At 55.9% G+C, this 15,123-nt stretch overlaps 6 protein-coding genes across 6 annotated transcripts; 5 read left to right on the top strand and 1 right to left on the bottom strand.

Moving 5' to 3' along the window:
* Positions 1–2,745: 2,745 nt before the first annotated feature.
* On the top strand, positions 2,746–4,557 carry VTJ04DRAFT_730 (uncharacterized protein; the record flags this gene model as incomplete). Its single annotated transcript, XM_069365612.1, has 2 exons — positions 2,746–3,109; positions 3,179–4,557. The coding sequence occupies 2 exons, from the start codon at positions 2,746–2,748 to the stop codon at positions 4,555–4,557; spliced, it is 1,743 nt and encodes a 580-aa protein (XP_069223339.1).
* Positions 4,558–5,205: 648 nt separating this feature from the next.
* On the top strand, positions 5,206–7,288 carry VTJ04DRAFT_729 (uncharacterized protein; the record flags this gene model as incomplete). The annotated part of the gene is made up of 4 exons (XM_069365600.1): positions 5,206–5,277; positions 5,390–5,592; positions 5,685–6,875; positions 6,970–7,288. The coding sequence occupies 4 exons, from the start codon at positions 5,206–5,208 to the stop codon at positions 7,286–7,288; spliced, it is 1,785 nt and encodes a 594-aa protein (XP_069223338.1).
* A 1,394-nt stretch (positions 7,289–8,682) lies between these two features.
* Positions 8,683–9,377, top strand: VTJ04DRAFT_728 (uncharacterized protein; the record flags this gene model as incomplete). Its single annotated transcript, XM_069365589.1, has 4 exons — positions 8,683–8,859; positions 8,922–9,027; positions 9,109–9,211; positions 9,296–9,377. 4 exons carry the CDS (start codon positions 8,683–8,685, stop codon positions 9,375–9,377), a joined length of 468 nt encoding a protein of 155 aa, XP_069223337.1.
* A 313-nt stretch (positions 9,378–9,690) lies between these two features.
* VTJ04DRAFT_727 (uncharacterized protein) lies at positions 9,691–11,227 on the top strand (the record flags this gene model as incomplete). The annotated part of the gene is made up of 3 exons (XM_069365578.1): positions 9,691–9,766; positions 9,899–10,790; positions 10,855–11,227. 3 exons carry the CDS (start codon positions 9,691–9,693, stop codon positions 11,225–11,227), a joined length of 1,341 nt encoding a protein of 446 aa, XP_069223336.1.
* Positions 11,228–11,259: 32 nt separating this feature from the next.
* VTJ04DRAFT_726 (uncharacterized protein) lies at positions 11,260–11,555 on the bottom strand (the record flags this gene model as incomplete). Its single annotated transcript, XM_069365567.1, has 2 exons — positions 11,260–11,438; positions 11,495–11,555. The coding sequence occupies 2 exons, from the start codon at positions 11,553–11,555 to the stop codon at positions 11,260–11,262; spliced, it is 240 nt and encodes a 79-aa protein (XP_069223335.1).
* A 230-nt stretch (positions 11,556–11,785) lies between these two features.
* Positions 11,786–13,744, top strand: VTJ04DRAFT_725 (uncharacterized protein; the record flags this gene model as incomplete). Its single annotated transcript, XM_069365556.1, has 2 exons — positions 11,786–12,931; positions 13,028–13,744. 2 exons carry the CDS (start codon positions 11,786–11,788, stop codon positions 13,742–13,744), a joined length of 1,863 nt encoding a protein of 620 aa, XP_069223334.1.
* Positions 13,745–15,123: the final 1,379 nt, after the last annotated feature.

The raw sequence follows: 15,123 nt of genomic DNA, 5'->3' as shown, positions 1-15,123 counted from the left end.
GCTTGGCTTTGCTGAGGCACCCCCGGGTTGCACTCGGCTCAGGCCCGAGAAAAGGGATCCACTCCAGAGCCAAGGGGGAAGCGCTGCAACGGTGGTGCATTCTTGGCGTCCGGGGACCAGAGTCTTGGGGTTCAGTCTTCAGTTCACTTACACTTCCATCATCAACATTTCCAGGTTGTGTTTGGTTGTCAATTCCGGGCTGCTTCCAGATCTTGTTGTCCCGTCTCTTCATCATTGATGATGTTGGTGCTGCCGGACACTCCGTGCTTGGCCAAGCCACGTCCGTACTCTATGTGTACTATATCTCGCTCAATGGTTGTTCAGATGAAGTCAACGCCATCCATACTGGTGGGTGACATCTAGAGTATACTACGCAGTAGTAGGTACGGACCATCTCAAAGCCCTCCCATACCTACCTTCGTGATGTACCTGACCTATAACACCGAAGGCACGTGCATCCAAATCCGTAGTATTAAGGTACGGCGGTAAGTTAGGTCTCTAGGTAGTTATCACCAATGAGTGGCGATTCGAGATAGTACTATGGAGATGATCAGTCGCGTAGAGTTCGCAAGCTGCAAATCCCGAGAAGGATGGCACGCTTGCGGCAGCTGGAGTCTTGACAATATATCCGTTTTGGCGGTCGATCTTGTTTGCCTAGGGCGAGGAGTTGTCGGCCTTCCTCAGGCCGCTCGTTGACCACCATTCATTTACCAAGTGATAGCCATCAAATTGACATGAGGTGCTCCGACCGTGTGGTGGAAGCTGGGAGTTGAAGCTGTGTTGGAGGCCACTCTAAGACAAATACCTCACCACTCAGGGAGGCTCTACTGTAGTCCTATGTGCTGGGCCAGGGTGATTGACACAAAACACTGAATCCATTCATCACTTTCCCAGCCGCTCCCGGCAGCACGAAAGCCCGGACAACCTCGAGCCTATCGGCCAAAGTTCCGAACCGGCCCTGTCAGTGCGGTTCTGACTTGTGGATGCGGGGGAGATCGAGGCGCATCAATTCATGCAGCGTGGCTCACATGTCAAACTCATCGCCAAGGCACTCCCATTTCCCGAATGGGAGGCAGAGGCCGGTTCTCCCTGTTTCTCTCGAAACTGGTCGGTGTCGGGCGTTCGGAGCGCACGATTTGTCAACCTGAAAAAAGTCCACATATCGGTAGGGCAGGTGACCTACCTACAACGTAGGTAGTATCCGGAGACGTTCCCTAACCTACGCAGGTGATGGCGATCCTTCGTGACAGTTCCGGAGCCCGACGTGCGCCGGCTCGGATATCAGCCGGGTCTGTGCGTCCAGCCGCCGAGTTCCGCTTCAATGGCGTCCGGGGTGCTCCGACTTGTCTCTTCTTGTGTATTGTGGCTTCTTTTTTCTTTTCTGTTGTCCCATCTAAGATGTTGTCCTTCAGTTCGTCGTATGTCGTAAATTCGCTGAGAAGCTTTATCTATCCTCTTGTTTCTTCTTTCTGTTGTCTTCTCTTATGTCATATCCTGCTCTAATATTTTTTTCCTTTTCTCTTTCAGGTGACACATGCCTCAGCTAGTCAATAATTCTCCTCAGTACAACATATGACCATACCTACTAGCACCTAGGTACCTGGGCTTTGGGCTCTTGTGAAGGTTGCAGATGCATGTGATGCGGGGTTGCCGGCAACCTTCATATCAACATGGTGGTTCGAGTTGCAGATGCAATTCCTGGCGCAGCCGCAGCAAACCTACCTGAGCTGGCTGTTTTCGAAGGGTGGTATGAAGAACCTAAGTTTGAGAGTATTGATACCTACTTAGTATACGTACTTGAAGCCCTGGCTTTGTCTTAAAAAAACACCTTGTGGAGACTCCCCGATGCCGGCGCTCTTCGCTCCAAAGTGGCTGGTGGAGGCAAATCCAAGCGCCGGGTGTCATCCCGCTGAATGCACCAAACAAGACAGAACACTTTATTGCGGAGGAGCTGCCGGTGCATCTGCAGTGTGCGAAAACCTGGAACTAATCGAGCGAACATGCTGTCAACCCGGGAAGGGCCGGGACTGAACTAGCAGCGGGCCGAGGTCAGTATGTGCTCCCTAGCTCAGAAGCCGAGCAGAGTGGCCGCGGCATGCAAGATAACCAAGGAGCGTGCTGCACGGAGGCCCGATCGATGTCATATTGCGCGAATGTAAGTGACTTGTGCCACAGGGGCCCGAGGAGCAGCACGCATCCACTGGCGAAGCTGAGCACAAGCTGCGTTTTACCGCAACCTCGCGGACGTCCCCGCTTCACTTCCACAGAGCAAGAGAAACCGAAAAAAAAGTCTCAGATTTCCAATGCTGATGTCTCTGATGCCCTGTCGTCATCCAGGTTCTGGGTCCGGTAGCTGTGCGGCTGCTGGCCCTGTGGGTCTCTCGTGGGGGTAATCGGAGCCATTCCATTGGCTTCAGTGAGTCAGCGGGGCTGCCGTGGGGCAGTCTTAGCGAATTGGATAAAACCTTGCGGCGGGATTAAAAAAGTCAACGACCAGGGATCTATCATCATTGCGAAGGGGTTCAAGCGAATGTGATATTCTGTGACTAAGATACCGAGTACGGAGCAGCACCCCTCAAAACTTTCGAAATATCTTCCCAGTGCTGGGCTTTTGGCTTACTTCTGGTTGCCAATTGGCAAAATTTTCTTTTCTATTGTCCTGTGCTCAACTCGACTCGGACCGACTGCCCTGCTCCATCGCCAATCTCTCTCAGACATTCTTATCTCTTGAGCTCGATCTGAGCCATGTCATCATCACGAGCTGTCCGCCAGCTCGCGGTGCCCCGGACAGGCGCCGTGCTGCTCCGGCTGTCTACCCCCTCGTCCTCTCCAAGACTCCTCCTCCAAGCTTCTCAAAGGATAGTTGGTGTCCGGCCCACCTTCTCTCGCACACAGAGTCTCGTCTCGACACAGTTCCGGCGAGCCGCCTCGACCGATGCCGGTCCAGCGCCGAAGAAGAAGCGCTTCCGGACCTTGCGCTGGATCTGGCGCCTCACCTATCTTTCGTTCCTCGGCGGTCTCGTCTACGTTGGCTATAGGGTCTATGAGGACAGGCATCTGGAGCCTCAGACCGAGCCGGACCCAAACAAGAAGACACTGGTGATTCTGGGTACGTCATGGACCATCGCTAAACCGTCAATGGCATGGCCCTCCTCAGTTGACTGACACCAACCGCCAGGTACCGGCTGGGGCTCCGTCTCCTTGTTGAAGCGGCTCGACACCGAGAATTACAATGTTATTGTCATCTCCCCGCGCAACTACTTCCTTTTTACACCCCTGCTCCCATCATGCACCACGGGCACCATCGAGCACCGGTCAATTATGGAGCCGATCCGGACCATCCTCCGCCGTAAGAAGGCCAGCGTTCGCTTCTACGAGGCCGAGGCTAGCTCCATCGACCCTGATCGTAAGGTGGTCAAGATCTTTGACACATCCGAGATTCGCGGCAAGATCACCGAGACTGAGGTGCCCTATGACATGCTGGTCGTGGGCGTAGGCGCCGAGAACGCCACCTTTGGCATCCCCGGTGTGCGCGAACACTCGTGCTTCCTGAAGGAGATCGGCGACGCGCAGAAGATCCGCAAGCGCATCATGGACTGCGTCGAGACTGCTGCCTTCAAGGACCAGCCGCCGGAGGAGGTTGACCGGCTGCTGCACATGGTGGTTGTCGGTGGTGGTCCCACGGGTGTCGAGTTCGCCGGCGAGCTGCAGGACTTCATCGACAACGACATCAAGAAGCTGGTTCCAGACATCAGCGACCGCCTGCGCGTGACCCTGATCGAGGCTCTTCCCAATGTGCTGCCCATGTTCTCCAAGCAGCTCATCGAGTACACCGAGAGTACCTTCAAGGAGGAGAAGATCAACGTCCACACCAAGACGGTCGTCAAGAAGGTGACTGATAAGACGGTCGAGGCCGAGGTGACGCGCCCTGACGGCACCAAGGAGACCCTCGTGTTCCCCTACGGTTTGCTCGTGTGGGCCACGGGTAACGCTGTGCGGCCCGTCGTCAAGGATTTGATTTCTCGCATCCCTGCCCAGGCCAACTCGCGCCGCGGCCTCGCCGTCAACGAGTATCTTGTCGTCCAGGGCACCCGTGACATCTGGGCCGTCGGCGACTGCGCCGTGGCCGGGTATGCGCCGACCGCCCAGGTAGCCAGTCAGGAGGGGACCTTCTTGGCTCTCCTCTTCAACAACATGGCCAAGACGGAGGCGCTGGAGAACAAGATCAAGGAGCTCAGCTCGTCGCTCAACCTGAAGCCGGGCAACTCGGCTGAGATCTCGGAGCAGATTGAAAAGTACGAGCGGCAGCTGCGCCGGATGAAGAGCATCAAACCCTTCCGCTACAGCCACCAGGGCAACCTGGCTTACATTGGCAGCGACAAGGCCGTCGCCGACGTCACTTGGTTCAACGGCAACCTGGCCGCTGGCGGTAGCTTGACCTTCCTCTTCTGGCGCAGCGCCTACATCAGCATGTGCTTCAGCATGCGCAACCGCCTGCTCGTCATCAACGACTGGCTCAAGTCTAAGGTGTTTGGCCGCGACGTTTCGCGCGAGTAGAGAATGCATCTCGTCGTCGTCACCGTCGCGGGCAGTACTGTCATAATCTGCTACCCTATTTCATGTGTATTTCCCGCGGTGGAGCTTAATGGAGTCTCGGGACTTGAAATATTTGAAAACAGAAGAAAAGGGAGTGATTTCTAGACCACGGGTTACTTAGTTAGACGGGGCTCGGTCAGGATTTATAGACGTGGTACATGGTCTTCTAGGCAGGCTTTGGTCTTTGTTCAACATTGTCAGTTCTCTTGGAGGCTGGAGAGCCGGGCCGTCCTGTCTCTCCAACGGTTCTCTCTCTGCTTCTTGCTGGTGCTGGTGCTGGTGTTGGTGGTTATTCCATCTATCTGGAGATCTGGAGCATTTGTAAGATCTTGGGCAAATCTCATAAGCATAGTGAAAATTGCAATGTTCTACGTAACATACATTCCAAGTTGCCTTGGTGCCGCTCCTCGGAGCCCCTTTCAATCCTTGGGATGTGTATGTGGTTGTGTGACCAGAAGGGCTCGGGGTTAGGGTTCAAGCTGCTTTCCAGGCACATCCATACCCCTCCATCCGAGCCACTGCCACTTTACTTCACTCTCACTTTGACTGTAGTCATTTTTCTTCGAAAGTCCATCATCAACTTTTTGTGGCCCAGTCTTGAAGTGCGAGATGCATGAAATTCTCACGGTTCAGCTTGGCCAGCAGGCCAATTATTTAGCCACACATTTTTGGAACACACAGGTATGAACGCTGGTTTGCCCCGCCATGAGATGGGCCAAGATGCCATTCATGTCTTTGGGTGATGAATGTTGAACATATCCAACATCAACTGATTCACTGACCAGGAACTCAGGAATCCTACTTCACTTACTCAGACGAGCCAGAGTCTGTCGTTGACCATGATATTCACTTCCGCCCAGGTCTCGCCCCTGACGGCACCGAGACCTTCATGCCGCGAACCCTCATCTACGACTTGAAAACCTCCTTTGGAACATTACGCAAGATCAATGCTCTCTACGATGTCACAGATGAAACTCATCCTCCACAGGCCTTGTGGTATGTCTTCTTTCCTCGTTTCCTTCTCTCCATACGCAACAGATAGTATGAGAGCATGGGAGAAAAAATCATGGTAACCAACCACATAAAAGGAACGGTACTCCCGTCGTTCACCATTCCTCTCAGCCCCTAGATCCCTCTCCCTACATAGCATCCCTCGATGCAGGCCTCACTCCTCCCCGCCTCACTCCAGCGCAAGTCCGTTTCTTCTCTGATTACTCGCGCGTCTTCTATCACCCACGCTCTGTCATCCAGGTCCCCGAGCTGGGCCTGGTGCTATCGAAAGCCTCTTCTCCCTCGGCAGCCGCGGCTTCCTCTTCCCCAGCAGCAGTGACAACCTCCCCGGGACCTCTGGACCGTTTCTCCGCGGGCGAGGAACTGTTCGCGGCGCTTGACAGGGACGAAAACCACGGCGGCGGCGGCGAGTTGCTGGACCGGGACCTGCGCCCGTTCGCCGAAGAGGCCGACCACATGCAGGGCATCCAGGTGTTTACGGGGATGGATGACGCCTGGGGCGGGTTCGCCGCGCGCTACGTCGAGAGGATGCGCGACGAGTTCGGGACCAAGACCGAAGTCTGGGTTTGGGGCTTGCATCACGGGAGCGGCAGCAGGGGCCTGGTGTCGCGGGAAACCCGCCTCCTCCGCCTGACCAACAAGGCCCGCGCGCTGACGGAGTTTTACAAACATGCGTCCATCGTCGTGCCGCTGGCCGTGCCTGATGCGCGCGAGCTGCTGCTGTCCTCCTCTTCCTCCTCCTCGTCGGCGGCGGCGCCGTCCAAGGTACAACTGGACGCGGCCAGCGCGTGGCATACCTCGGCGCTCCTCGCCGCAGCGGTCGAGAGCGCGACCCTCCCGTCTCGCTTGCGCAATCCCCTCCGCCGCGACACCCTCGGCAACATGGCTGACTTGCTGAATGCCATGGGCAAGCAGCGCGTCGCGGGACTGCAGATGGGCTTCCCCTCTCCGCCGCCGCCGGCATCAGCATCATCGAATGGAGCGCAAGATGCAAATACACCGAGGCAGCCAAGAAGGCGGAAGCTGACGGAGGAAGACCTTTCCGAGGGCATCCAGCTGGATATCCGCTTCACGCCGCCGGACCAGCTCGATCCCGGGTTCTCCTCGCGACGGCTGAACGGTTTCTACGGGACCAGCAAGCCGCGCGTGTTCAGCCAGTTGATCGCGGCGAGAGGGTATGATGACGAGGATTTGTACGAGGAGACGGAGGAGGTGGACGAGCTTGGAAGGCGGGTGCGGAGGAGCTCGTATGAGCCCGTCACGAAGAGGTTCGTTGATATATTATTCCATCTCTCTCCTATGTGTCTTGGTTGTGTCCGCACGTTCGTGCGTCCCGAGCTAACATTTCCCTCTCTCCAACAGCTACTCCACCCCACTAGGCTTCCCCCTCCTGTCCAGCTTCCCGGGCATTTTCCTCACCCCAAACGGCGAGGAGATCCCCTTCTCAGAAGACTCCTCCTCGTCTGCGTCACCGGCATCATCATCATCCTCGGCCCTCGCTGTCACAAGCAGCCTATCCACCGACTCGTCTGTCAGCGGGCGCATTAAGGAGCTGCGGTCGACGGTGCTTCGATCGTTTGGCCTCGACGAGCGCGAGGCGCTGGGCGCCGAGTTGGCAGACATGGCCGACGAGTACCACGAAGGCTGGTCGAGTGGGAGTGATGATGGAGATGACGATTGATAATGATAGAGGTGGCAGATGGAGGTGGATGGGTGAAGTGATGATGGTGTTCAGGGTTCGGGGGTGAGATTTGAAGTGGATAGGTTGGAGTGAATGTGAGTGAGTGAGTGAATGGGTTCAAGATGGTCCCAGACTATACCTATGTGAAAGTGTCAATGGTCGGCACGGTCGTAGCCACGTCAGGGGGTGCATCACCTCTGACGCTGACAAAGGGCTTCGTAGTCTATTTACCTAGCTAGATACGACGGGTCATTCAAAGACTGACATGTCGAGGTGCATCAAAGAGGATATAAACAGGCTCTGTGGCTGGCCCTGAATAGTCGTTCTTTCCCTTGAACAGACACACACATACATCTTCTTGTTCTGCAGTTCTGAAGCTCCAGTTCTACAACCAAGATTTGCTACTACTACTACTAATTCCGAAAAGCACTGTCGTGATCACCACTCTTCGAACGTTTCAGACTACTACCTACCTCACCAAGGAACAAGTGCGTTCACCCTCTCTCAATTCTCATCCTACTTATCTCTGAGTTTTCCCTCCTCGTTACTTCATACCTGACATACTACCTACTGTAGCTCAAGTACCTTGGACACTGACACCAAGGGAAGTGGCTCTTGCAAGCGAACCCTCCATGATAGACGAGAAGCGGTGCGGCCGGTGCGGCAAGAACTTCACTGGCGCTGCCGACATTTGTAAGTGCACGTAGGGGTTGGGTTGGGGAACTACCTCAGATACTTGCCTAGGTATGAGGGTATTGTAGGCCGGGTGGTTGTAGCTTCACTCTTGTGCTTGGGTAGGGGGATAGCCACTGGGCTGCGCTGTTTTCTTGGGCGTGGTTAGCTTTAGTGTACTGGGGAGCTTGGGATGATGGGAGTGATGGTCATGTTGGACATCACAATTTGGCAACAAGGGAGTAGAGGAAGTAGTACCTATGTGGTTGAAGTGGTTAGGTTAGTTACTTGGTGTGTTAACTACTTTGAGGTAGATGGGAGAGGGTAATCAACATTGACGTTGGTTTTTCCACACAAGAATGGATGGTCTGCAATTCTTCTAGGTGCCCCTTTCTTTGCAAGGCAGCCACAAGGCGGTCTGCATCCTCTGTAAGGTTTATTCATAATAATATATGGAGGGGAATTGACATTAATGATATCCCAGGCCATGGTTGATCACGTAACAATACCGTCAAGGACGTAAAACAATTCTTATGATGACAAATGTTTTGCCAGTCGAGGGTTAACCAAGCAAGCCAAGCTGGAGTGGATGGCTTTGCCGGGCTCAGGGTTACGTTACGGTTTCGCAGATAAAGGACGGGAGGCAGGCCGATGAGATCCCACGGTTTCAACACAACCGCGTCGCCCAACTATCAACCATCCTTTGAGAGTTCTCGCCGCGAATGAGGTCAATCCTGCGTTTGTCGACTCGAGTCCCTACTCAGTCCCCCATCTTCTTCAGCGCTCGTGTCCTGGGCAGCAGCAGATTTGCCTCTTCCTCTACGTCCGGGATGGCTACCAAGGACTATTCTGCCCTGCCAACCCCGGCTGCATGCTATGTTGACTTTTGCTTGGTCCCGGTAAGTCGGATGTGCCTCGAGACGTGTGAGAGGGAACTCGCGCTCTCTAACAGTTGGAATAGATCGGCACGGGCAATGTCTCGGTGGCCAAGGAGGTTGCCGAGGTGCAGAAAGTGCTCAAGGCCAGCGGAGTGAAGTACACTTTACATTCCGCGGGGACAACAGTTGGTGAGTGAAGCAAAGTCCCCCAGTCTCCAGCAAGTTTGTTCCAGGTCGGTCCAAGTCACTGACTTGAGATTTGGGAACTAGAGGGCAGTTGGGACGAAGTGATGAAGGTTGTTGGGCAATGCCATTCCGCAGTCCACCAGCTTGGCGCCGTCAGAATCCAGACATCGATGCGCGTAGGGTCGAGGTGAGTTATCTGCATCTTTTCATCCCCTGTCATGTCAAGGAAAAAAGTTGGGCAAGAGACTTATCCATGCTGGCTCGAATCCAGGATCGACAAGGCACAAACCGCCGAGGAAAAGGTGAAAAGGGTGCAGGATATCTTGGAGGAGGATGAAAGCAAGCAGGTATAGGTATTACATTACATAGTTGTTCCATGGATGTTATGGATGTTCTGGAAAGTCAATGAAGAAACGCAAAAATGGATGAGAATTGCATCTTTTCCCCAAGCACGTGCAAGTCCACTCGGTGGAAGCATACCCCGCAGACAACCCCAACCCAACCCAACCCCTGACACGTTGCTGGTGGATCTTTGGTTGGGTTCTTGGCACGGGTGCCAGGGCTGGCTCCAATTGACCTTGCTCTTTTCGCTCCTGGGAGCTCCTTTTCCCTTGTCTCAAAGCTCAACGCCACACTTGCCAGGTTGTCAAAACACCAAAAAGCACCATGGCCACCGGGATCAAGAACCTCTTCGGTGGAGGCAAGGCCTCAGACAACCCCGGCGCGGCGGGCGCTGATCCTGGTATGTGCAATTGCTAACAATACTCCACTCCTGGCGACGTGACTGCGGTCGTGATGTCTTTATTCTGCGGCTTGTCGGCCATGTGAACCTCCCAAAAATCACCTCACCAACTAACCGCGTCCATCCCCGCAGACTTTGCCGACTTCTCTCAGGATGCTTCCAAGCCCGTCGTCCCTCCCGCCAATGCCGCGGCCAACGCGCCGGGCGCCGCGACGACCCTGCGCCCCTACACAAAGTGGTACCGGGTGTGGGAGCGCCACAGCCTGTCCGAGTTTAGGAGCGAGGGCATTATCCTGTCCATGATTGTCGTCGTCCTGATCCTCCACCTCTTCGGCGCCCGTCTCAACCGCAAGAAGGCCAGGGGCTGGATCCGCGCCAACTCAGCTGTCCTGAACTCTGAGTTTGCATCGATTGGCTTCTCCGGCGTGCCGGCCATCGCCGCCGACAAGACCGGCGACGAGCTCCTGCAGGCTCTGACCGATGCCAATGCCCAGCTGGGCGATGAGGTGCTCAAGGAGAGGAGCCTGTTCGAGTTCACCACCTACGCCACCGGGCGTCTCAATGTGGCCTTTGTCGACGTGCGCCTCACTCTCGCCAAGCGCTTCAACCCGCTCATTGTCTTGTTCGAGTCTATCCTGGCATTCCTCTTCGATGCAAACGCGCAGACCCAGGACGTGGCTGAGGCTACTCTGTACCCGTTCGACGGCAAGGAGGCGTCGCTGATCTCTGGCATCCCCGGTGCTGCCGAGCTCCGCTTCAAGGATTCCAAGAGCAGCTTCGACAACTTTGTGTGGGCGATTGTCCACAAGGAGCGCATGAAGCAGGTCCGCGAGGACCGCTATGATGTGTCTTTGACCGCCACCAAGGACAACGCGAAGCTGCCCAACTGGCTGACCGTCATGACGGAGAGCGCCGAGATCACCGATGCCCTCCTGACTCCTGAGCTGGCCAAGGCTGCCGAGCTGGCGGGCGATTTGTTCGAGTATCTGATCGTTTCCGACCAGCCCATTGAGAAGCCCAAGACGTGAGTATCTTATCCTTCTTCTCACCAAATCCTATCAACAATGTACTAATCTCCCTCCCCACAGTCTCAACGAGACCACCCCCCGCAAGCGCATCTTCCTCAAGTACCGCCTGCCTGCCGACGACGACTATACCAAGCTGATCCCGATCTTCAAGTACTTCCTGCGCATGACCGACAAGCTCGTGCAGGTGGCGCACTTCCGGCCCGAGGTGCTGCGCAAGGTGAAGGCCGCGCGGGACGCCACGGCCGCCCAGATCCAAAAGGCCGAGGAGGAAAAGAAGGCCGAGGAGCGCGCCGCCGAGCGCGAGCGCGCCAAGAAGGCCAAGCGCGATCAGGAGCTCAAGGCCCTGGACGCCAAGGCCCAGAAGAAGTATCTGGAGCGCGAGAGGGAGAAGGAGTTGAAGAAGAGCATGAAGAAGCAGACCCTGCGGGCTTGATTGAGCCACAGGTTCGACGGGGCGTAGTCATGTCAAAGGAGCGAATTTGGTTGCTGGGTTGTGGGATTCATTTTAGGTTGTGGCGGGGTTGGATGGAGTGCTTTTAAGGGAGTAGATAATGAGATTTGTACAATAGTGTAGGGTGCCATAATGTCTATGTAGAGGAGGCTGGGTAGGCTGGCATGGAGGTAAATACTTATGGGTTGGATGGCTTGATCATGTCGATTGCAGCATGTCTGGCTTTCACTTGGACGTCCACCTTTTTACATGCGCCCGTCTTCATGAGGGCGCATGAATTACAAAACTCGTGAGTCATCCCGGCACGCATTCGGTCCTGTAGAGTTTTCTTAGCTTGACCTTGGTTGTGTTTCTTGTTGAGGTGACTTCTCTCGACCATATGGCTGTCCTGGCTTAGTCAGCAGTTCAACGCCAAGCCGTCTGGTTGCTCGGCAACCGTCAGGAGCCAACGCCAATCAGCAGCCGACACCGAATCCCATGTGCAGACGTCGAGAAGACTGAACGAAGCCATTGCGCATAGCAAAATCACAAACCATCAGAATGTCACGAACCACCACTCTTCGGAAATATGGAAAGAAGAGCCGGAGTACCAAGGCAGGGGAGCTCTTTGCCACGCTCCCACCCACACCGGTCAAGGCGCCGCCCGTACCGGTAACCCTCGAGACGGAACAGACCGACGGATGCCAGAATGATCCGAAGCGAGACTCGGGAGTCGATTTTCAGGAGCAGCAGCCTGGGGGAGGTTGTGTAACCACGGATGTGGACGAGGTGTCGAAGCTCCTGGATGCTGCCACTCTCGATCCCGCACCGTCGCCCGCCCAACAGACACCTACCAGAAATGATAAGACATTACGGAGTCCAGCAGCACGACGTCGCCGGGGATCGAGACGTCCACCGCCGGACGAGGACCGTTCAGATGCACCATCACCACCACCACACCAACGGACCTCGCGATCCTCACAACCAAACGCCAAGCGAGCTGCTGCGTCCGCAACCACCACTACGAAACCCACTTCCAAGCCGACCGCGACCGCCCGATCACGAGCCGCTACTCCCACCTCCCCTGAACCTGAAACCGAAAAAGCCCCGGCCGACATCCACCCTCCTCAAAAACAAATCCTCCTCGACGACCTTGAAGAACTCACCTGGACCGAGCTCCTCGCCGACTGCACCAAGATCGAGAAGATCGGCGAAGCCTCCTACGCCGAAGTATACCGCATCACGGGGGCCGACGGCGCCAGCACCTCGGTGCTCAAAGCTGTGCGCCTGGAAGGGCACCCGATCAAGCCGCAAACGGCTGCTCAAATCCGCGCGCGGCTTGTGGATGAGGAACCGCACCGCGCCGACGAGGTCGCCGCCGAGCTGCAGATGGCCGAGTGGCTGGCGGATATCCCCGGGTTTTTGGCGTACAAGGGGCGGTATCTTGTCAGGGGCAAGGCGACGAAGGAGTTGGTGGCGGCGCATCAGGTGTTTCAGAGGAGGGAGAAGAGGAGGGATCCGGGGAGGTTGCAGTGGTATCCGTCGCCGACGAGGTATTTGGAGGAGACGGAGTTTTTGGTGATGGAGGTAGCGGACGCGGGGAAGCCGCTGGAGGATGTGGAGGTGAGAACGGTGGAGGAGGTGTGGGATGTGCTGTTGATGACGGCGTTGGCGTTGGCGAGGGGGGAGGATGTGCTTGAGTTTGAGGTTCGTCTTACTTTTTTTGGACAAATTTCAAGGGGCGGGGAGTCCCTTGTTTTTACGTCATGATTTGTTGTTGCTGACCATGAGTACTGTCCACAGCACCGCGATCTCCACGAAGGCAACATCTGCGTCAAACACGTCCGGCAACCCACGCCGCGACCTCCTAACACCCGACGCCGCCTCGGCTTCTCCGGCGTCGAAGTCACCCTCCTCGACTACGGCCTTTCGCGCGTCACCTGCCCAGACAACGCGCCGCCGTCGTCCATGCCGGGATCAACCCCCACCCCGGCAGGCCACGCCATCGCCCTCGACTTGGAGCAGGACCTCAGCATCTTCCAATCCACCCACGCGCCGCACTGCCAGGTATACCGCCAGATGCGCTCGTTCCTAATTCACGGGGACCCGACCGTCGCGGCAGGGCCGGAGGATCACAAGGCGCCGTATCCCGAGACGTGGGTCGAGCCCGAGTTCGCCGATTTTGATCCAGCCGACAACGACGGCCAAGAACCGCTGGAACTCGTGCCCGGCGGGAAACTCACCTGGGCCATCTACGCGCCGTACACCAACGTGCTCTGGCTGGCGCACCTGTACGAGACGCTGACGACGGCGCCGGTGTGGGCGGGGAGTCAGCGCGAGCTGGACAAGTTCCTCGCCGAGACGGAAGAGCTTCGGGCGTGCCTGGGAGCAAGGGCGCTCCGGGAGGGGTGGGGGTTCGAGTGCGCGGGGGATGTGATTCGGTTTGCGATTGAGGAGGGGTGGGTGGAGGTTTGGCAGGTGGAGGACTGCGGAGGGGAGGAGGAGGGAGAGGGGGAGTAGGTAGGCTGGGCGAAGGGGCGGTGGATGAGGTTGTTGGGGTCCAGTTGGTATGTTGTTGGGAAGAATGGTGAGGTGAGAGAGGTGCATGTGGGTTTCTTTTTTTGTTTTGTTGCTCGGGCGTTTTGGAACATGGATACTAGGACTGGATGGATAGAGCAGTTTGATACCCCGGAGTTCGACATCTATATATATCTTTCACATCACCACGGCGGTTGTTCGTATTGTGTCATTGGCCAAGCTTTGTGTGCAGTTGACAGAAGTTGATGGGCGACGTCTTGCTAGTCCCTAGCGGAGGTTACGTTGGAGCGAGAGCCGACATGCAGATGCAACGGAGGGTGACGGCGATCAGCGGTGTGTCGAGACTGGTTCGGATCTCCGGTAGTACTCCGGACGGAGTAGGTAGTAGGTACAGAGAAGAAGGATGGTGATGTCCAGGCGAGAAAATCGTGATCGCTCGTGCATGCGGATGTATGCTGCAGGGGTGGGGATACCTAACGTGGTGTCTACTACTTGCGACATTCAATACTGCGCAGCGGGTACCGTCGCTTTTTCCCGTCACCCGACGTGGTCGTCGGTTCGGTTCTAAGATGTATCCATGCTTGAAGCTCGGCCTGTCCACGGGCCCGTGGTGCTGTGACGTTGAGGAAGAACGGGACCTGGGGCTTGTCCGGGCTTTTAGGTGTGGCGTTGCCAAGGCGCTAGGGCGGGAGTTAGACGGAATCTGGTTTAGCTTGCGAGCTCGGAAAGCGGCGAGGAAAGAAACCTGGAAACAATCGTCAACGGTTTTTGGTGGAAACTCTTCATCCACTCCGACGCAAAGTTGATAGCTACGTGCTAGTGAAATGCACTCGCCTTGGAGTTTCCCGGATAGTATCACCGGCATTGAAGAATCCCAGATCATGCGGCTCACCCAGGCTACGAATTCGGGTTTCAGTGGCTGTGGAAACAGAAACCGGAGTCGATGTCCATCCAGTGCTCCTACCTCCGACATTTCCGTACAACCTGCCAAGCCGAGATCTACTGCAGAGTAAAGTGTCTGATGGCAGGCGCGTTCGTCATCCCATTCCCACCTGCAGCGACCTGCAGCTTCCATCACTCCCATCACTGTCTCACTATTCAAATGTTTATTTCAGGAAAACAACTCCTTGGCACATTCCATTTCGATCTCACTAACGTCCAAACATCGGCCCTTTGTTCTGTAATTGGGCAATGTCCACAAGAATTGCCGCCCCCATCGACTCATCATGTCTCGGCGGTGACGCTGATCAGCAGAGCTTTCGGTTTTCCGAGTCCCAATTGCTTTACCATTGACCTAATGTTGCTTAAACCCCCTGAGGTTGCTTACCTGGGTTAAGACATCGTCATGTCGACAGCCTGGC

Source organism: Mycothermus thermophilus (genome assembly GCF_041956435.1).
Source record: "Mycothermus thermophilus strain CBS 625.91 unplaced genomic scaffold VTJ04scaffold_1, whole genome shotgun sequence".
Lineage (NCBI taxonomy): Eukaryota > Fungi > Ascomycota > Sordariomycetes > Sordariales > Chaetomiaceae > Mycothermus > Mycothermus thermophilus.
This window is presented reverse-complemented; position numbering and strand designations above follow the sequence as displayed.